Raw genomic sequence first — 22,337 nt, forward strand, 5'->3', positions numbered from 1 at the left:
CCAAAAAACTGCGGAGGCGGGGAGTCGGTAGTGGGTCAAGGCGTCCGCCAGGTCTGGGGTCCTGCTACAGCCGTCCCTTCGTCTGGATAGCAGGGCTACCCCACCTTCCCCTATTTGCCAGCTTTTACACTGCCGTGTGGACTGGCTGTCTTATTTTCTAAGGAATTCTAGCCTTCTTTCTCAGACCATTTCCGTTTCAGTCCTCGATTTCAGCCTCTCACGGACGTCTAACAGCGTCTTTCTGCATTGTTCCCATACTCGGTTCATTCCCCAGTGAAGTACTGATCAGGATTGGGACAATACAAGGGTAGGGATTGCCTTATTCCTCTAGGCAGCACCAGCCTCAGGCAGGATGACTAAAGTGGAAATATAAATGAATCCCGTTTGTTAACGCTAACTATAGACGACTCACTTAGCCATGGTCTAAAGCATGTTAAAACTGTGGCAACAAAAATTTTAAAAAAATTATACTTGCCTTTCCAGACATCAAAATTACTAAAAATCCTCATTTAATCAATGAACTAGGAGTGAATAAGTGGAACAATAAGTGCCAAATTTGATCTGAATGTATGTGGACCTGTATGAAAGGGTAGCAGTTCAACTTTCTGCTAGCAAAACTTGTCTGTTCTTCTGGTAAAAAAAAGTAAGGCTCCCATCCCTAAACTACTTACCCCCCAAAATGGAATTTAATAACCAGTGAAAGAGCACTAAAGAGAATAAAGTTTAATGTTGAGGCAAAACAGGAAACTGGGGTGCCTTAAAGTAAAATATAAACTTATGTGATTGTTTTTAAAAAAAAAAAACTTAAAAAACAAATGTCAAACAAGCAATAGACTGGAACATAATTGTAGTAGATAAGCCAGATAAAGAATTAGATAGTCCCAGCATACAAGGAGCTTTTGTCAACTGACAGAAAGGCTATGAAGCAGAGGCTGTGAAGTCATTCCACAGAGGAAGAAAACTGTATGGTCATTAACATTTGAAAAGATGCATAGTCACTTCGGAAAGAGTTTGGCAGTCTTTCAGAATGTTAACATAGGATTACAGTAGGATCCAGCAATTCCATTCCTGTGTAGAAACTCAAGAGAAATGAAAACATGGCCACATGAAAACTTGTACTTGAGTAGCAGCATTATTTATAATGGCTGAAAAGTAAAAAACACCCTAGATGTCTATCAACTGATAAACAGAGAAACAAAATGTAGTGTATCCATATGACAGATTATTATTTAGCAATAAAAAAGGAATGAAGCTCTGATACATGCTGAAACATGGATGAACTTTGAAATGTTGTGCTAAACCAAAGAAGCCAGTCACACAAGAGCACATATTGTGTGATTATTCTTTCGTGAAATGTCCAGAACAGGCAAACCCATAGAGATTGGAAGTAGGTTAGTGGTTGTCAGGGGCCAGGGGCAAAGGAGAATGCAAGTGACTGACTGCTAATGGGTGCAGGGCTTATTTTGGGGTGATGAAAATGTTCTGGACTTAGTGGTGATGTTTGTACACATTGTAGATATACTAAAAACCACTTTATTGTTTAAAAGTGTGAATTTTATGGTATGTGGATTTTATCTTTAAAAAACCCCACCAGACAGGGAAAACTTCACCTTACAGAAACAAATATTTAGTGCCTAAAATATTTATGAAGAAGTACTACAAAAAAAAGAAGTACTACAAACAACTAAGTTCAATATCTATATTCTACATAACAAGTAAAGGAGCTGTACCATTATTGTAGACTTGATAGAAGCAATTTTCACATACTGAGGTATGGGAAAGTCATTCTGTCTTATACATGATTTGGCTTGAACTTTATGCTGAATAGAACAGCCTGTGTTATGGGCTGTCAAACATACACTGTACATGTGCTTTAACCATTAAGAAAACAAAATACAGTTACCAGATTTTTTAGAGCATCCACTTTGAAGATAGAGACAAATGCCATTCCTTCCCCACCTGCCATGACGCCAATACTAGTACTCCTTTGAAAATAAGCTTCCCTTCCCAGACACCAAGTTCATGCTAACTAGCTATATACATGCTAATCTATCTCTTTTGAAACCTTGAAGGAATGTATGCCTGTCATGTTTGATGTTTGTTCCTTGTTCTGACAAGATATAAGACTGTGGTTCGGGCATCCAAAATAGAGCCAGGTGGCGATTGTGATGTAGTTTCAGACATGTGCCTGTATCATTAAGAACTTGAATTTTCTGAACTGTATCAAACTCAGGAATACCACAGGCCATTCTCAAAGCAAGGTCTGGTAGTAGCTGCCAGCTGCCAGCTGCAACCTAATGGTCTCAAGGTCTCCCCTTATAACTACGCAACCATTTCATACCCCAACCAATCCTTACTTAAAAGCTCTTTTACTTCTTGCCGGCTTCAATTATAATTCTTGACAAACAACTTAGCTTTGTGGCTTTTGCTGTATAAGCCACCCCATTTTGTAGTCCGGTGGAACACATCTCAGGTGCTTCTTAAACCTGTGTCTCCTAGGCAATAGTTCTCAGTTTGGCTCAAATAAAACTCTTTTCTATTACTATTACAGATTTTTTGATTATGTGTGTGACAGAATGAAGAAAAAAATAGAAATTCACATGGAAAATTTCATAGTCTCATTAGCAAGTAATGAAATAAATAAAAACACAAATAAAACTCCATTAAATCTCTATTAAATCAGCAAAAATATTTAAAATGACAAACATTGCTTCGAACATGAAACATTTAAAAATCTTTTCCAAAGGATTGTATGGCCAACTACTGCAAGCGTTATCAAAATAGTTCACATTCTAGAACCATTTTAGGAAAAACAGTAGAGGAAATATGTGTATGGGGAGTTGATGGAAATACACACCATGCTGTTCATGGAAAGAGAAGGAGGGAGACTTGGGAACAACAAATGACCAACCATAGGGAACACTGAACAAATAGCATATGTGAACTGTGCCAGCATGTGCATTATGCACATAGAACAAAGCTCCATGAAAAAAGCAAAGCAAGTGTTTTGTGCTCTGGTGACAACCATGGAGAACCCAAGTCCAGTGTAGGCGCTAGTGTGGAGATGGGAAGAGAGGTTGGGGTAGGAGAGTTTGGAGTTGAATCTTCATTGACTCTCCTTTTCTCTGACATCCCTCTCTTTACATCTCTTTAAGTGGAGGATGATAGAGGAACATCTGTGAACTAGAACATCTCATATTCCACAGGCCCACAGCTTTGCAGATACAGATCAGGGGAGAATAATCTGACACTTGGAACATGTGTCAGATGTTTTTCTGACAGCAGCCCCATTTCCCTTGTGATCTTCTGTAGGGACTTGGGATCTCATAGTGATCGACTGAGTGACAACTGCAATTATGACGACATTTTCTAATGGATTTATTTATGAGGCTCAGCCAGTGCTCTTAAGAACCACAGTTCGTTAATCCAAGTACAAAAATGATTGATGACAATCCACTCTACTTGTTTTTTCCTTAGGCTTCCGAAGTACTCAAGACAAGGGAGGATAGAATGAGGGAACAAATCCTTGTTTGGGGGGCCTGAGGGCGAACAACAGTGGGCTCTCTGACTCAGGAGCATCTGTGGGTGCTAATTCATACAAGGATTTATAAAGCAACATCCATGTGCTTCCTTCTCTGAAATCCATGGCAGGGACTATTCTCTTATTCATTATATTCCCCACAGCAGCCAGAACTCAGTAGGTGTTCCATAGTGACTCTTGAGTGTATGGATTCGAGATACAAGGCCAGGAGCCTGAAGAGAGATGCAGAGTGTTGGGCATTCAGTGAGGCCCCTGGGTGCCCACTGGACAGATGGTCAGAGGATCCAAGTTCTTCTCTCCATCATGTGTCCTGCAGCTAAAGATAGGTTGAAAGGGCCCAGAGGAAAAGAAGCCAGTGACTGTGTAGATGTGGGATTTACAATGTGTCATGTTGTAAAAGGAAGTGTCCCCAGCCTTGTAGTCCAGGAAGGTACCCACATGCCTCTTCAGTTTCCCGCATCTGGTTCAGGGGAAAAGTGGATGCCTGGTACTCATTTTGCTTCATCATCATCTCTACCCAGTAACCATTCTCTAGTGACAGAGTCATAGTCTCCTTCCTGCTGGTGGCTGCCTTGCAGACACCCAGGACCCACCTTGTCTTGTCTCCCACCTTCACTTCCCAGCAATGGTGGCTAGAGAGGAAGCTTAGAGAGCCCAGGGCAATGATTCAGCTATCAAATCTTTCTGGACTGTCAGGCAGATGGTCCCACTTTTTTCCAAGTCTCACACTCTTCAAGTCATCAGAGAAGGTGAAAGATGAGGTTGGGGTGGGCAGTTTCCGCTTCCAGAATTACATCAACTGCAGAGAGAATTAGAATTCCTGGCTGGAGGTCCATGGGCAACATCCCCACAGGATTCTCCCCATATCCGGGAAACATGGACAGGGTTGTTCTTCTGTAACACGCTGGGGGATGGCACAGGGACCCGGCAGGTCCAGGCCTCTCACCTCAGGGTGCCTGAACACCAATCAGTTCTGGAACTACAGAGAAAAAGGAGATGGGAAAGAGTCCAGAGCATTCCCATTCAAAGGGGCTAAATCTACCTTGATCCCCACAACAAGAAAAGGCAAGACCTCCCTCCCTGCTCAGGACCCTGCTGCTTCTGCTTGGATATAACCCCACTCCTCCCTGCAGCCAGGCTTGCCTTGGATACTCTGTGGTCTGGTGAGTTGACTCAGCCGATGACTCTGGCATAGAGCCTGTCATGGCTTTTCTCCCACCTTTGTTACAGGTATTTTTCTCTTTCCAAATTAATGCTCCAAAATCAATAGCCTAAGGGAAAACTGCATTAATCCCTGGCCAGCACGTACTACCCACACCATACTCACCACTGAAGGTTTCCATTTCTGAGCGCAGGGTTTCTAAAAGGAGAAAAGGAGTTTGAGTTAGGTTCCTTGGATAGGGATAGATCTTGAAGACCCTGAAGGCAGAGTCAGAATGGCTGTGGGAAATGCAGAAGGGACACCAGGGGCCTCTGGGCTACATGGATCTCAGGGAGAAAATGAGCAGGTGCCTCCCATCTTCCCCCAAGCCCACCTACCCAAGAAGTGCTTCATGCTCTTCTCCACAAACTCTGATTTCTGGTAGAGCAGGTGGATCCTTTCTTTCACCTCTGGAGGGGTGGTCCACAGCTCAGGGGCAGTTACCATCTTGGCCCTAGAAACAAAAGACAGTTGGCCTGGGAGGGCTGGAGCATGGGAGCAGCCCAAGCTCTCATGGGTTAGAAGTGAGGTGTAGCCTCCACAGGGCACACCCAGCCCAGCCTCGGCTTTGCAAAAAAAAGTTCTCCCTGGACTTCTGGCTCTAAAAACTGGTCCTCAACTTTGGCTATGAATTGGCATCATTTGGGGGGGTTTAGAAACCACTATATCAAAACCACAGCAAGTTTTGATAATGGCCCTAAAATGGTGCTGATATTGAAATGCTCAGCCCAGAATTACCTATATTGAATTAATTACACTTCCCAAATCTTTTTCTTTCTATTGAAATTAAAATTCTAATAAACGAGAAAAAAAACCCACAATGAGATACGACTTCACAGCCATTAGGATGGCTACTATTAAAAAAATAAAAAATAACAAGTGTTAGCAAGGATGTGGAGAAATTAGAACCCTGTGCACTGCTGGTGGGAATGTAAGATGGTGCAGCGCTGTGGGAAACAGTATTATAGTTCCTCAAAAAACTAAACAGAATTACCATGTGATTTCCACATCTCATTATATACATGCAGAAATTGAAAGCAGGACTCAAATATATGTACGCTAATATTTATAGCAGCATTATTCACAGTAGCCAAAGGGTGGAAGCAACCCAAGTATCCACTGATGGATGAATGGATAAACAAAATGTGTTATATACATGTGATGGAATATTATTCAGCCTTAAAAGAGAGTGGAATTCTGACACATTCTACAACATGGATGAACCTTGAAGCTATTATGCTAAGTGAAATAAGTCAGACACAAAAGCACAAATATTGTATGATTCCACTTATATGGAGTAGTTAGAGTAGTCAAATTCGTAAAGACAGAAAGTAGAATGGTGGTTGCCAGGGGTTGTGGGAATGGGGAATGGGGAGTTAGTTGGTTAATGGCATGGAGATTCCATTTGGGAAAATGAAAAAGTCTGGAGATGGATGGTGGTGATGGTTGCACAATAGTGTGAATGTGCTTAAAGCCACTGAACTGTGTACATTTTTAAATGGTTAAGATGGTAAATTTTACATTAGGTATATTTTACCACCAGAAAAAAAACTTAAAAAGATTTGATGCCTGGGTCGTACTCCTGAAGATTCAGATTTAATTTGTCTCCGGGGTGATTGTAACATCCAGCCTCTTCCCTCCCCTCCTCTCCCCTCCCCTCCCCTGCCTGCTGGGCTTAGCAGCTCCACTCTGGAAAGTGCTTCCGTCCCTGTGGCCACAAGCACTTTTGCTGGAACAGTTTTCATGAGGCGAATTGCATAGGACACGGTCTGTTACGGAAGTCTCTTAGGAAGCAGTGTTCACTCCTTCCAGTCTTCAACCCATGTTCCCATTCTCCCTACACAAATCCAGAAAGGCCTTAGGAAGCTGCAGGAGATGGGGGGAGCCTAGGGAGGAGTCACAGACCCGGGGTTGGGTCTGCCTCCCCCAGTGTTTCCTGCAGGACACTCAAGGAATCATCAGGGAGCCTCTTGGTACCTGTGCAGGGTGACTCCGATGTCCTAGGAGAGAAAAGAGAATTTCTCCATTACCAGTCTCCTCCAGCCCCAGAGTGTTAGCAAAAAGGGGTTCCTCAGTTCTAATCCTAATCTCCGGAGGTGGTAGCCCGGCCAGGGGCCTACAACACAACTGTACCCAAACTCTGCTGCTCTCTCCTGGGAGATGCCAGGGGAATCCCCTAGATACTGGACCACTCTGGGCTCCTGAGAGCTCACTGAAGGGGTCTGGGCACAAGAGGCATTGTGGGTCACCAAGACCATGTCCACCACCAGCCCTAAGGGACTCACCCACTGGCTTGGGCAGAGCTGATGGCAGTGCTGGGAGCCCATGTCATCTCACTGGGCATGGCGGACAGGGGAAGGCCAGGCCCAGCCACACTCACCTTCATTAGTTCCCATTCTGGCTGGCACTGCTTGGCCTCCAGCTCCCCAATCAGCTCATCAAGAAGGGCGATGTCCCTGGATACTCGGGTGCCATATGTCTCCCTGACCTGGCCAATGGTCTGTCCCAGCTCCTCCAGCCAGGCCACAAAGAGCTGCTCCTGCTGCTCTAAAAACTGGCACAACTGTTCCAACTGGTTCTGGACTCTCTGCTTCTGAGTTTCAGTTTGTTTCTGGGGAACAGAAGTCAGGGAGGTATAAGGTCTATGTGGTGAAGTGGATGTGTATGCCCAGGGAGAGCCCCCCAGAAGTCTTCCTCCTGGAGGTGGATGAGAGGCAGACTTCCTCAGCTTCTTGGAGGCCTGAATTCCAGAGAAGGAGGCCAAATAGGCCAAAACCTTCTAAAATAGGTTGGCTCTTAGAAAATGCCCTAAACCTGGTATTATGGGTTGAACTGTATCCCCTCCAAAATGTATATGTTAGAGTCCTAACCCCAGTACCCGAGAATATGATCTTGTTTGGAAATCGGATTGTTGCAGATGTAATGAGTTAAGATGAAGTCATAGTGGAGTGGCGAAATCTGGACACAGATACACACACAGGGAGAATGCCATGTGAAGAGACACAGGGAAAAGGTAGATTCCTACAAGCTGAAGAGAGAGGCCTGGAACATCCTTCCCTCACGGCCCTCAGAAGGAGCCAGCTCTGCCAAGCCCTTGCCTCGATTTCTGTGGTTTAAGCCACCCAGTTTATGGTACTTAATTTGGGCAGCCACAGAAACTAAGATACCTGGTGTCACCTTCTCCCCTTGAAAGCCAGCGTGAGGATGGCATATGTCTGGGGTTGTAAATGGACAAGGTTATGACCACACAGTCTCCAGGAGGGAGACTTCTCTCCACTCCACCACGGAGTCTCAATATGGCCCCGACTAGGGGCAGTCAGTCCACTTCTTTAAATGCAGGTGAACTTGACTTTCACTGCTCCTGCACGTCAGCCGTTACCTCTTCTGTCACCCTCTTTCTCGTTGTCACTGAAAAGCTTCTGGGGACATTTTAAGTGGCTCTAGGGCACCTTTCCTTCCTTCAAGGAGGGAGAGGGCCCTTCAGATCCATTAAGACTGGGCATAAGAAATCTCATTTTTGGCTTAAATGGACAGGACTAAGTTTTTAGTTCTTTTGAACCAGAAATGTCTCCCCACCTTTTATTGTGTTTGATGGCAGTAACATTGACTTTTTTTTTTTTTAAAGAGGGCTGGTCAGTTGTCTTGTTCAATAGCTTATATTCTAAAAGTGTCTGATAATTTTGCTCATGATTAAATTCAGGATAAACATTTTGGGCAAGAATACCATATACCTAATGCTGTGGACTTTTTAGCACATTCCATTGGGAGGCAAAGACTGTCCAGTTTGCTGTCACCATTATTGTGATACTAGGACAGATCACTTGGTTAAGGAGGGGTCTACCAGATATCGCCACTGTAAAGCTACAGTATTTACTTTGCAATTACTAAGTAATTTGGGGGAATGAAACTTGTAAATATCCTGTTCTCTAAAGTCTTTCTCTAAAAATTTAGCATCTGTTGAACCCTGACAGTGTCAGTTGTGTAGTGGAAATTTTCTAATTCAATTACTCTTCTATACTTGTTTTAGCTGGCATTATGCTATAAAGAAGAGCTTTCTCTACCCCTTGCCTATGATTAAAATTTTTTTTTGATTATTGAAAAAAGGAGGAGGAGAAAGAGAATTCCTGAAAACAGCATCTCCTTTTCACAGGGGCCAACATCACTGTGAGTATCTTAAGGGAAGGCTGGACCCTCGTGTCTCCCTGGGTTTCCCTAAGCAGCCCAGGCTCCTGCCTTCCACCTCCTTGGGGAGCATCCCTGACCTCTGCTCTAAGCCACCTGGGATTATTGGAAAGGGTTTTTATTTTACTACAATTCAGGAGTTTCCCAAAGTCGGACACTTGGACCAATGCCACCCCCTCCCATCTGCCCTTTGTTATCTTCGCCTGTTTCCCATTGCAGTGTGGTAGGTCCCCATAAAAGTTTGGAACTCAGAGAGGGAGAAGAGATCCAATCAACACAAATTCAATAGACAAATCCAGGCTCTGCGGGGTAGGCTCCTTCCCATGCAGGGAAAACAGAAGCAACTTAACGCATCCAAGAGTCTGGACAACAGCTTAACAGGAAGGCTGCTAAGGTGTACTTATTCAAATGTAGTTTTGCAATACCAGAGTTTAAAGAAAATGTCTACTTTAACCATCTGAATTTTAAACATCAATATGGTTTTTGTAAAAAAAGAAGACAATGGACAAAACAATTATAAAAACAATACAGACAAGTATTTAAAGTTGAAGAGTCTCTCCTCCTCTTTCCTCAGTCCCATTCTTCAAACACAGCTGTTGGCATTAGTTTCTCTAAACCACTTTGTGGTGAGTGTAAGAAAGTGTGATAGGGTCCTTGGAGATGCCCCTTCTTGCTGTGGGTGGTCTCCCTCTCCAGGAACAAGCTTGTCCCAGGACACCTGTTATCTCCCTGCCCCACAAGAGCAGATGATTCTAAATACATGACCAGCTCTGCTTCCCTATGAACCAGTATAGAATCTCAGTACTGATCACTTTCAGCTCTCTCCCTCCTGCAGGGGTGAACCCAGGCAAGGTCTGGCTACAGAACAGCCCTAGCCTTACCAGGAAGTTCTCTGTCTTCTTATCTCCCTGGGATCTCTGCTTCTCCCCAGATTTTCTCAACTCCTTCAGATGCTCCAGCTGCTTCTGAATTTGCTCCTGGAAAAAAGAACACTCATTGAAGTTTCAACTTGGCTCCTGCTATCTTTAGTTGGTGTCAACTCTAAAGGGGAAAATTTGCTTCAGAGAATAAAGCTGAGGGCGCTGCAGCCAAAAGCACAGGGAGGGGTCCCTAGAAAGAGGAAGAATGTATCTATCACACCAAGGGAAGCAGAGCCAAGAGGCAGTGAGATTTCTAACGACCTCTATGAGTACCCGGATTCAGCCATACCTGAAGTCAGATTCCCCTAGACCTCCAAGCTACATGAACCAGTAAATCCCTCTTTGCTGGCTTCGTTTGTATTGTGTTTGCCATTTACAACCCAAGAACACTGGCTAATGCACCAACCTCCCAGGGTTGTTGGGAAAATGAAGCAGGCCCCGGTGTGTTCAAGTGCCCAGCAGAGAAGTGCCCCAATGCAGGAAGTCCTACCTTGTATTCCAGGGCGGCCTCCTCAATGGGGCGTACCCGGTGACCTTGGTGCTCCTGACTCAGCCTGCAGATGAGGCAGATAGGTTCCCCGTGGTCCTCGCAGAAGAGCAACTGCACTTGCTTCATGTGACGCTTACACTGTGGCAGGGACTTGGGACTCAGGCCGGCCATCTGCAGGCCTTCCTGCTGCTCACAACTTCCATAACTCTTCCCTGGGTGCAAGTCCTGGCACCGAGGGCAGCTGGGTGAGCAGCCGCATGAGGGCTCAGGATCCCCGGAAGCAATAGAGCAGTTGCAGGAGTTGTGCACACAGCTGCCACCAACAGGGTCTCCTTCCTGGGCGCGGCAAAGGGGACACACAGCCTTGTTCTGCAGCCTCCCTGGGGATATAGCAGTGGAAAAAAATCTGAGTGACAAACTCAAGTTGTTACCAAGGAACGCTACAAAACACATTAGAGAGAGAGAAGCCATGCCTGGGACACGTGAGTTCTCAGATTGAGGCCTCTTCCTAACTTGTCCTCCCCTGACTTCCCTCCAGTGAGGCAGCAGAGGAGCCACTGGGACTGAGAACTAGGGGCTAGATCTCATGACAGTCCTGAGACTTGGAATTCTTGGGCCTAAAGAAAGGCCTTTGGCTATAAATCCTATGCCTTCCCCCTGCACATAATGCTGACCTAGCAGGTGATAGAAAGACAGCGGGACATTCTGACTGGTGTTTGCTTTGTCACTTAAAACCACCCAGACCGCCCATAGCTTGAGTAGAGCTCCCAGGGGATGATAACTTGCTCATGGCTGGAACCTCAGCCTGTAGCAGAATCCCTGGTATGTGGTAAGTGTTTGGGTAAAGTGTTAAATGAAGGCACAGAGGGGCCACTGTTCACATCCAGGTTCAGAAAGCATTAAGTGACTTTACAAGGTTGAAGGCAACCCTGTGTTGTCAGATGATGGTTAACATTTTTTAGCAATAAAGTATTTTTAAATTAAGGTATGTATGCTTTTTAGGATATAATGCTATTGCACACTTAATATAGATTACAGTATAGTGTAAACCAAAAAGTTCATAACTTGGTTTATTGCAATATTCACTTTGTTGTGGTGGTCCTGCAATATCTCTGAGGTTGGCCTGTACATTCTGGCCAAGAAGATAAATGGAGGCATCATGAGCAGCATCTAAAAACTTCTGAAAACCTTTCCTAAGTGGCTTTTCTCCTTTGTCCCTCCATCCTGCTGCCTGGAACAAGGAGGCTACCATCAGAGACCATGACCTTGAGAGCAAACTCTCTGGAGCAGAAAAACCGCAGGAGCTTGGGTTCCTGGCTATGCACGGGGTGCCACATTTGTCCTGGACCACCTGTGTGTCACTTGTGGGAAAGAGAAACAAACTTCTTTCTTGTTTCATTTATGTTATTTGGCATTTCTGTCAACCTGTCACATCCTAATTTCTGCCTCTTTAGTAAAAGAGACCTAGGATTTTAGCCAACAGCTCCCTACCCGCCCCACCCCTGCCCAGAGAGAGGCAAACAGCAGAATCTCAGCTCCATGACATACTGCCATGGGGTACTGTGAGAAGGTGATACCCAGCCTTTCCCAGATGCTCAACCTGGGCTCCATGAAGCCCTTGGGAATTCCAAAGGAGGACTTCAGAGTATCTAAGAAATAACTCACTGAAATGTATGCAACATTCTGTGAAGATGTGCATATATGCATTTTTTTTTTCAGGATACAAGGCCTACATCAGATTCTCAAAGGGTTGAGGACCTCAAAGGGCACCCAGACATCCAGTGAAATAAATACAGTGGGGATAAAAGCAGATTTGTGGGGGAAACCTGCATAGGTCATCATTCCTAAGGAAGCCAGGTCTTCTAGATTCTGAGATCCTCTTACCTGAAGACGGATAGTCTTCTGGATCTGAAGGCTCGTGGAGCACACCGCCTACCACCTCCTCCAAGGTCTTAGAGGTCTCTGGAGCCTCAATTCCATTCTTCTCTGAACATACTGTGGATTCTGGATGCTCCCAGGTCTTCTTTCCAGCCAATGATACATTGGAAAGTGTATTCCTGAGTGCTCCTCCTTCCAGGGTCATGGGATGTTGTGGATTCTTGGATCCTCTCTCTGGAGCCCCAGTAGCCCCTACAGTCAGAATGGCCACTTCACGGGGAGTGGCTGCTGAGCCTGGATTCTCACTTCTCATTTTATCTTGAAGCAGAAGAATTTCTGGATTGAGAAATTCTGTCTCTACTGGAGAAATGGCAAATTCAAGACTTTTGGGTCGCTTCTTTCCGGAAGGTGAATATGCCTCAGATGTTCTCAATTCTCTCCTTCCCAGGGACCCACTGGAGAGTCCCTGGAGCCTTCCCGCAGAGCTGGCATTCCTGCGTAGCCTGACGCTGGAATCGCTCCCCTTCTCCCCCTGAGGCTTGCTGGGGAATGGGCCTCTCTTGGAAGACAGAGTCATGTTCCTGGCCCCTGGCTTGCCCTGCACATCCAGGACCTCAGTGCCTTTCAGGTCTCTCCGTTTTCCCTGAGGCTTCTTCTGGGGCCCCCTACCAGCCTCGGGCTGGATGGATGGTGGGCAGCCAGCCATATCACCACTTTGTCGCTGCTTGTCCCCTTCCAGGCCATCTGGTATCTTCAGGCTCTTGGGCTTAATCTCCGCAGAGGAATAAGGCATGGCTGAGCTGTCTGTGCCACCTTCTTGCATCTGATACTCTGAAAAGACAGTGAGATGAGAAGGCATGAAAATGTCCGGTGCTCAGGATCAAGGTTTAGGGCAAGAGAGAGGGGAGAATCCTCTCAGAAATTAGAGAAGTTCAGGACAGACTAGACAACAGTGGTCATTACCATTAAATAAGAACACACTCATTATTTGCTATCTTATTTCTGAAATAGCACTTTTCAAACTTTTCTGGCAGGAGAACTTGTTACCAATATAAGGTCTTACATGGAATTCTTAATATGTAAAATGAGTGAAAACTCTAGTTTATTGGTATACATTTGTGTGTGATTATAGGTGTATGAAACTCAACCAATAAAGATCAGCAGAAAAATTGGAGATCAGGGGTTATGAAGGACAGTTAAAACTTCAGGAAATAATTTCTTTTGGCTGTTTTTTTCTTTGGTTTCATGAGATGAAGAAAACCCTAACTCACGCAGATAAGTGTAATGGTGATTAAAAAAACTTGCCTGGAAATTTCAGGATACTGTTTAACTAAACAGAAATGACAGGAAAGACTGAATTCCAAGGCCTACATAAAAAGGAGTTTTAGTATATAACATGAACTATCACACTGATAGCCTCAAATATTTAAAAATTTGGTATATGATACATTTTAATATGAATGCTACTTTAATTAAGTTAAAAATTAATAAAATTTGAATCAAATATTTGTTAACATTCTAAAGAATCCCTGAGATATCTTCCTGGGATAAACTTTGAAAACCACTACTCTAATAAAGAAATGAAGATAACCTATAATTAACACCTTAATTTTTGGTGTGAAAAAGCCCTTATTAAAATTACTTTAAAGTTGCTTTAAACACTTTGCTGTTGGCTTTCTAGGAAGACAGAAGTTACAAAACTGGCTCAAGAACTGGTGAGAAACCCTGAAGATGTTAATAGCCAGATTTTAAAATACCAAAAATTAATTTAAAAATTCTACTCATCAGATTACACCAGACTCAGATTACGGTTTAACTTTATCACTCTTCCAAAGGCAGAGACTTTTTATGGTGTGTAAACTCTTCTGCCTTATAGAAAAACATGGAAAGCATTCCTAATGTATTCATTTCCCCCCCTAATGTATTCTTAAAGTCTAGAAATAGAAGAGAAATTCAAACATCAAAGAATAGTTTTTTAAACTGATCACATATTAGCCCCCCACAAAGCTCCCCCAAAAGTCTTTAAAAGCAGAGATCACATAGGCCACATTCTTTGATCACAATGTAGTAAAGTCAGAAAGTAACAGCAAAAGGGCAGCAGAAGAAGATCAGGAAGGAAAAAAGGAAAGAAAAGAAGGAGGAGGGAGAGACAGGATGGAGAGAAAGAAAGAAAAAGAGGAAAGGAAGGAAGGAAAAGAAAGTAGAAAGTCCTTTTGAGAATTTTAAAATACCTTTGTGGGGGAGGGTATAGCTCAGTGGTAGAGCGCATGCTTAGCATGCATGAGGTCCTGGGTTCAATCCCCAGAACCTCCATTAAAAAAAGTAATAATAAATAAATACACCTAGTTGCCTCCTTCCCCTCAAAAAAATTTAAAGAACACTTGTAACAGGTGCTAAAGAAGGACTCAAAACTGAAGTCAGGCGGATAACAATGAGATTACCCATCAGCCCTGTTAATATGAGTGGTGGGCAAGTGCTTCTTGCTCACCCTAAGTTACTCGTCTGTAGGTAAGTGTTAATCACAAACGAAGTGAGGAATTCTCTGCCAACAGGCACCCAGCTCCTGCCTCTCTTGATCCTACCCCATAGTGAGAACCTCAGCCTTTTGGTTTTTTTTTTTTTTTTAAGCCTTTGGGAGCCTTAGTTTTACCCCAGCTCCAAAGACCAGAGAAGGGGAAAAGACTTGCTTGGCTTAAGTCACTAGGATTGTGGCGGACCTGGGACTCCTCACCTCCAAGTCAGGATGCACTGGTCTGAACACACGTTCCCCCTTGCACCTTCCACCCCACTCCATGAACAGCGAGTGGTCACACTGGGAGAGGAGGGGCATGAGGTCGCTTACCTGGGACAACGGCCCTGTGGAGCTCCTCTGCCAGGAGGTGCTGGTTGATGGCTCTCAGGACCTGCAGGGTCAGTCGCACGGCATACTCTTCCCCATAGTGGGTGACCAGCAGAGTGGCCAGCTTCACTGGCTTGGCTGTCTGGAGTTGGCCCCGGGGGATCCGGGAGTGTTCCCTCTCCAGGCTGGTGTTCTGCAGCTTGAACTTGAACTTCTCAAAGTCATAGGGCACCAGCTCTTCCAGGGAGTACAGCAGATGGTCACTACGGGTCTTGGCCATCATGTTGACCAAGAGAGGCTGGAGACATCTGTCTGGCTTCTGAGGGGAGCAAAAGCACTTTGGGAACAAAGGCTCTTTGTCCTGGAGCCCAGAGGGTGAGTGAGACGAGGCAGCTTGTGAAATAACGGAAAAGGCACAGGAAATGTTCTGTGTTTTCATAGGAACTGAGACTCAGGTTGTGAGTGTTTCATTGCTGGCTTATGTTCTTTTTCACAGATTCAGAGTTTTCCACCTGGGAGGGCTCAATTCCTTGCCAGACACGTGGTCGTTCAGCACCCCAGCTCTCAGTGACCCAGGCTGGACTGCAGACTTCTTTGTCTGGGATTGGAATCCAGATTCTTGATCTTTGGGCAGGCAATCATATGATTCCCTCACTCCTCCCAGGATACAGGGATGTACCGGGAGGAACGGAGCCCCTGGTCCCATGGAGAGGACCATGATGAGGGTCAGCCCCTCTGGCCAACTGTTCTCCTCCAGACTCTTGGGGTTTTATTGACCCTCTGGAGTCAATGACAGGGGAATGGGGAGCAGCAAATACAGCCCTGCAAGCTTTGCCCTTCCCTGCCCAAAAAGGCAGGTGAAGCCAGAAGGACACTGCCAGGAGACATCCCTGGTGTCGCCCCTGTACAAGTAGCTCCAGTCTGGTACTCACAGCAACACGAAGACCTCAGAATGCCATGCCTAGGACCACCATCCTGATTTGTTTGTCCCAGCGCCAACTCTGCCACAGCTTACTGGGAGCAGACTCTGGAGGGAGAGCGCTCATCCATGCACATTTACTGAACACATATTCTGGACACTCCAGCCAGGATGCTGGAGAAACAAGGGTGCCAAAGGCATAGGCGTTCTTCGGAGCTCACAGCTTAGTGTGAGGCCCCAGTGGTGGCTCCAAAGCTAATGGATGTTGTATGGGGGGAGCTGACTTCTTTCTCCATTAACTGCCCTGTCTTTCTGCTACGTTGATTTTGACCCTCAACTTTTTGTTTTGAAAAGTTTCAAACCCACAGCCAAGATGAGAGCAGAGTACAATGAACACTTAAATACCCTTTACCTTGGTTTGCCAACCATTTATATTGTATAATGTTTAGTGATTCTCTTTCTCTCTCTCACATGCACGTACACGTGGACACACTTCTTTGTTTTTTCTGAAGAATTTGGAAATAAATTGAAAACATATCAGATATCACTCCAAATACCTTAGATACCCTACATAATAAGGATACAAGAATATTATTTTAAATACTCACAATACTGTTATCACATTCAGGAAATTTAATATTACAACACTGCAGTCAGTCCATAATCAAATTCTGCAATTGTCCTGATAATGTCTTTGATAGCTTTTTTTTAAACCCCCAATCCAGGATCCAATCAGAGATCATGCATTACTTTCGGTTGTCATGTCTCTGTAGTCTCTTTTTATCTAGAACACTTTCACATCCCCCTTACCTTTTAAAATTCTTTCAAGACATTAATGTTTTTGAAAAGTCTGTTCCAAGCAGAATGTCCCTCAGCTTAGACTTGTGTGATTGTTTCCTCATTATTGGCCTGAGGGTACATCCACGTATCTTTGAGATCTCTCCATTGTAAAAGGTCATTTTTTTCTGTATAATAAGTAACCTGGGTGTGTGGAAATGCCCTGTTCTCTCACAGTCTTTCCTCCCATGGTTTCATTCATTGATGATCCTTTCCTAAATCAGTTGCTACAATGGTGGTTGCAAAATGGTGGTATTTCTATCACTTAGTTGGCATCATTTATGTATCCTGGTTTAAACTTTCTTTCTCATGACGTGTTTGGCTTACAGATGTTTTGTTGGTAATACAGTTACCCTTCAACGGTGATTAATCTGTGCCCGACAGAGTTTGCTTTATATCCATTATTTCCTAAAATCTCTGCAGCACCCCTTCAGTATAGAATTCATCATTGCCACTTCCACCCAGAATTAGTGGCTTAAAGACTTGTCCAGAGCCAGGGTTCAAACTCACTCTATTAACCATTTTGCTATATTGTCTCCTGCATGATAATACTTTGTTATTTCACTGTTCATCTCTAACCACAGATGTCACCTTGTCACCAGTGAGGCTCAAAATGGGCCATGCTGACCATTCCCATAGGTCAGTTACAACATGCTCATGCCTGGCTGAACAAAACAGCTCTGTATATGAGCAACCTGGGATCAAGGCTTCCATGAGTTGTGGCTGGTAGAATTTATTTTAATGTCTGATGGGTCCACGTGCTTTATATTTTACAGAGTAGTCAGTGTTCTGGGTTTAACAGCTGACAACGTCCAGTTCTCTGGATGCTGCTGAGAAAATAACACCCAAACCTAATGTATTCCCTGAAAAAAAAAAATGAATGAACCCAAGTGCACCTTGATGGTGCAAATGTCTGATGTGTGAAATTTTTAGTTTGGGCCAGAAGGTATTGACTGGGGTGTCTCTGGGGCCAGGACTTATACAAGATTCTGGAAGTCAACTTCCCACTGCTGAAACAGAGATGATGAAACTGTGCAATACCACGCAGGGTTAGTTGCGTTCCTGGGATCTCTGACACCATCTTGACTGGCCAGGAAACTCCTCTTAGCTAAAACTCAGGCACCTATGACAGACTTGGGGAGGAATTGGGCCTTTCCAGTCCACAGCAGGATATGTTGCAATTTCAGCAGCTCTTTTTGCAACAGGGGCAATTCTGTCACAGGGCCTTCTTGAAAGGCAGTGTTTTGATGCTACTGTTTGGCCTTTCTAGGTCAAGAGAGACTATATTATAGAGTTTCCACTTTTGAGATTCCAGTGATTTTTTTTTTAATGAAGAAATGTGAAAATAGGGTTATAGCCCTTTGGATTCATTTTAAATGTTTGATTTCACAGATAAAGTGGAGTGTTGATGGACTCTTCTTTCTTGTACCTCTGTGACCATGTGTGCCCTTATTTGGGGACAGGATAAATCTAAATCCAGTGCAACTGCTGCAAAGGCTTCAACCTTTGCTCTCCTCCTAAGTGATGCACAGTTCAGATACCCTGACCTTTACTCCACTCCTGGTCTTCAGGAGTATCTCTTTCTTTCTCTCTCTCTTTCTTGAAGTATAGTTACATACTTCAAGATTTACAACATTGTGTTGTTTCTGGTATACTGCATAGTGATTCAGTTATACATATGCTTTTTCATTACTGCCCATTACAAGAAATTGAATAGAGTTCCCTGTGTCATATAGTGCAGCCTTGTTGTTTATCTATTTTATATATAGTAGTCTGTATCTGATCATCTCAAACTCCTAATTTATCCCTCCCCTACCCCTTTCCTCTTTGGTGACCCTAAGTTTGTTTTCTATGTCTGTGAGTCTGTTTTTGTTTTGTAAATAAGTTCATTGGTGTCCTATTTTAGATTCCACATACAAATGATATCATATGGTATTTGTCTGACTTACTTCACTTAGTATGATCATCTCTACATCCATCCACGTTGCTGCAAATGACATAATTTAATTTTTTCATGGCTGAGTAGTGTTCCACTATATATTTTATATATATATATATGCGCCATATCTTCTTTATCTATTCATCTGTCAATGGACATTTAGGTTGCTTCCATGTCTTGGCTATTGTAAATAGTGCTGTTATGAATATTGGGGTGCATGTATCTTTTCAAATTAGAGTTTTCTCTGGATATATGCCCAGGAGTGGGATTGCTGGATCATACAGTAACTCTGTTTTTAGTTTTTAAAGGAATCTTAATACTGTTTTCCATAGTTGCTGCACCAAACTACATTCCCACCAACAGTGTAGGAGGGTTCCCTTTTCTCCGAACTCTCTCCAGCATTTATTGTTTGTGGGTTTTTTTTAAATGATGGCCATTCTGACTGGTGTTAGGTGATAAGGGGTATCACTCTCTATCACATTCATTTTTGCATCATTTTGGGATATATATATATAACTTTTATAATAAGAAAAAAGATAGTTTTAGAAGTATTTTATAATTAGCTTGGCCTCTAAGCAGATATCAGTCCTGTCCCCAGCCATCATCATAAAGTAGGTATATTATATTTGAATGTAATACATGCCTGTTATTAAGCGAATGGAAAGAACTGTTGGGAAGATTGTGGAAGAGTTTCTGTATTAATCTGGAATTGAAAATAATGGATCTCATTGTGACTCAAACTCTCCCTCATTCATCAGTATATTGAACTTTAAGGGAGAAATCTGAGACTTTAAGAAGCTAACCATTCAAGTTCAAAGTGTACTTCCAGGCAATGAACTTCCCACTAAGAAACATATTTTAACTGTGCAAATCAAGTTCTGGGACAACCTCCAACCTCCTGAGCAGGATGGGAAAGGAGGGAGAGGAAACCAGCTTCCCACGTGGGGGTGGTGGGTGGCTTTGACCTGTCCGAGGTGGTACAGTAATGGGGTGCAAGAAGATCAGCTCACCAATGAGCTTCGTTTGCAATATGGTAACCTTAAGCAAGAGGCTTTATAAATTATAAAGTGCTATACACATTATTTATTCTGATTGTTAAATCTAGATGGACGGTGATTGTTCATTTTACTCTCTATATTTTTCCATGTATTTAAACATTTTATAATTAAAATTTTTTTCCTGCCAATATATATAGGGACCCTACTAGGAGGCTGGCTTTTACCACCAAAGGCAACTGCTCTCCCTTACCCTCACCCTTTGAGGTTCGGTTTACATAATCCTGCCCCCACTCCCACCTCCTCGTCCTCTCACCCCTGGCAGAGCTGACCTCTCCTGCCTGGTGCTCCGGTCATTCCTGCTCACCATCTTGCATTGAAACTGTTCATGAGTTTGGAAACTGCACGGAGTGGTGGGGGAATAGGAGACTCCAAGATCTAGGACCTGTGTGACCTAGGCAAATTACTCGACTTATCTGGACTTGTTTTCTAGTCTGTCAAGTGGGTCGTTTCGGGAATTCAATGAGGTAATGTTTGCAAACGCGCCTGGCACCGTAAGAGAAGTACCCGCTTCATCATTTGGTGTTCCGACGCCTGGCACGTGGTGGGCACTGTCCGTGGAGGTGGACGGAGATCCCTGCCCCAGCATGAGCATCACCTCCAGGACCTCTTCTGCCCAAACACCGCGGTTCCCGACCGCTGTACCCCGCTTAAGCGCTTGGGGCAGGAAGGCGACAGGTCTCACACTGGACAGCACCTCCCTGGGGCAATCGCTCCAAGGGGAAGCGGCTTGGGGCAGGAGAGGTTTGTTTGCTGGAAAAACGGCCAGAGGATAAAGGGGAAATGTCAGCGCAGGGCACAGACAGGCAGGTAGGCGCCGACGTCCAGGACCCCGCCGGGCTTGCGGGAGGAAGGGAAACCCCCACTGAGCAGGCATTATTGCGTAAGACGCTGAGAACTACACCTCCCAGCGGGCCCTGGGAGAACGCGGCACCAATCGGGGGGCGGGTGGGCGGGCTCACGGCCTCCTACGTCTTTAAGAGGGCCCTGAGCCGCGCCGCCGTTTTGCGGATTGGCAGCTCCCTCGGCCTATAGCTGCTTTCTGCCATAGCGGCCGCTCTCCCTGCTCCGAGGAGGAGAGGTTGTATCCGCTAGTATACTGGGCCCAGCGTGGTCAAATGGAGTCAGCTCCCATCAGGACTAGCTAGCTTGGGTTCTCCGGGGCCGCAGTGGGGCCGTAGATCCCTAAAGCCTTCTGCCCCTGATGAGCGTGTGAATCTCGTTGACTCATGTTTACGGCAAGTATTTACTGAGTGCCTATTATATTCCACTTACTGTGTCAGGCGCGAGGATGGTCAGGTCAGGCGGGATCCCAGCCTCAAGGGGCTTGTCTCCTGGGGTGGAGAGAAATGGGTAAACGGTAACTGCCATTCATGAGAAGACCTGTAAAAGAAGTGGATCACTGGGCGCAACCCCTGCACTGCCGTCCTCTCGGTTCTCACTGCCTCTAGGAACCCTGAAATACAGATTCTTAAACTCTGTATCGTGATTCTTTGAAAAATCGAGTGGAATGCTATTGGCCATAGGAATAGTGTTTTGTTCTATTTTGTTTCCCAGGGAAAAAAGCAGATACATCTCCAATTTCTTAGGTCATTTCAGGGGATTCATGGACTTCCTGAAGTCCACGTAGAGAAACCTTGCAGGGGCCTCTAAGGCATAGACCCCCACGTCAGCGAGGGCAGCCCCTACTTTTTAACTGTTTTACGTATTTCACCTTCAAGAAAGATTTCCCTTCATCTAAATGTACTGCAGGAAATGGAAAAAGAAGAGACTGCCAGGTAGATCGTGTAGCTGTAGCTGTATTTCTAGTTCCAATTTTCTATTCGTGCTAAGTCCATCAAGACTACTTTCTAGTCTCAGGTAAGCATAACCAGACTAAATTCACCAGCATGGTAGTGTGAGGAGCACCTGCTTATTACTCATATCCTTGTCATTCTTATGGAACAGTTCCCTGCCTGCCAGACTTGCCAATTAGTTAGAAACTGTGAACAGTTTAAATAGTTGTCACCAGAGGACTGCCCTAGTAAATTGTGGTGACTCCATTCCATGGGCTGCTCTGCATCCGTTGAAAACAATGTGCTAATGTGCCAAAATGGTCAGTATATATTGTTAAATGAGACAAGCACGTTTGTTGTACAATGTGATAGTGTAATCCCATGTTTGTAAATAATAGGAAAATATTTTTTAAATGTGAATGTCTGAAGGGAGACTCAAGAAATAACATGGCAACCTCTAGAGAGTAGAATTGGGCATGGAGATTGTGCTTTTTACTCCCTTCTATACATTTTTGTGGTTTTCCAATGAGTATTTAAACATTTTATGACACATGAGACAGAGTCCATGAATATATTTTCGATATAAGATAATAAAGCAAAACAGAAAATATAGCAAGCTCAGTGTTAGAGGAAGACTTTCATGTTTTTCTCATTATTTTTATAATAAAAACTTGAGGGGGGAGGGTATGGATCAAATGGTAAAGCTCATGCTTAGCATGCATAAGGTCCTGGATTCAATCCCCAGTACCTCCATTAAAAAA

General features: G+C 44.3%; 2 protein-coding genes across 4 annotated transcripts in view; one reads left to right on the top strand and one right to left on the bottom strand.

The window, feature by feature from the left end:
- Positions 1–22,337, top strand: part of ZNF263 (zinc finger protein 263) — a 39,185-nt gene that overhangs the window by 349 nt on the left and 16,499 nt on the right. The gene's annotated exons all lie outside the window — the stretch shown is intronic.
- MEFV (MEFV innate immuity regulator, pyrin) lies at positions 1,459–15,685 on the bottom strand. Of its 3 annotated transcripts, XM_032461084.1 has the most exons (10): positions 15,055–15,685; positions 12,219–13,043; positions 10,335–10,714; positions 9,806–9,901; positions 7,123–7,353; positions 6,720–6,742; positions 5,081–5,196; positions 4,869–4,901; positions 4,488–4,520; positions 4,264–4,340 (listed from the first exon to the last, which is right to left on the bottom strand). In XM_032461084.1, the coding sequence occupies exons 1-9, from the start codon at positions 15,488–15,490 to the stop codon at positions 4,489–4,491; spliced, it is 2,172 nt and encodes a 723-aa protein (XP_032316975.1). In that variant the 5' UTR covers positions 15,491–15,685; the 3' UTR covers positions 4,264–4,340; position 4,488. The 3 variants fall into 3 exon arrangements, with proteins under 3 accessions (XP_032316974.1, XP_006195740.2, XP_032316975.1); XM_032461083.1 differs by lacking the exon at positions 4,488–4,520 and having other exon boundaries at positions 1,459–4,340; XM_006195678.3 differs by having other exon boundaries at positions 1,459–4,520.

This window comes from Camelus ferus, chromosome 18 (assembly GCF_009834535.1).
Source record: "Camelus ferus isolate YT-003-E chromosome 18, BCGSAC_Cfer_1.0, whole genome shotgun sequence".
Lineage (NCBI taxonomy): Eukaryota > Metazoa > Chordata > Mammalia > Artiodactyla > Camelidae > Camelus > Camelus ferus.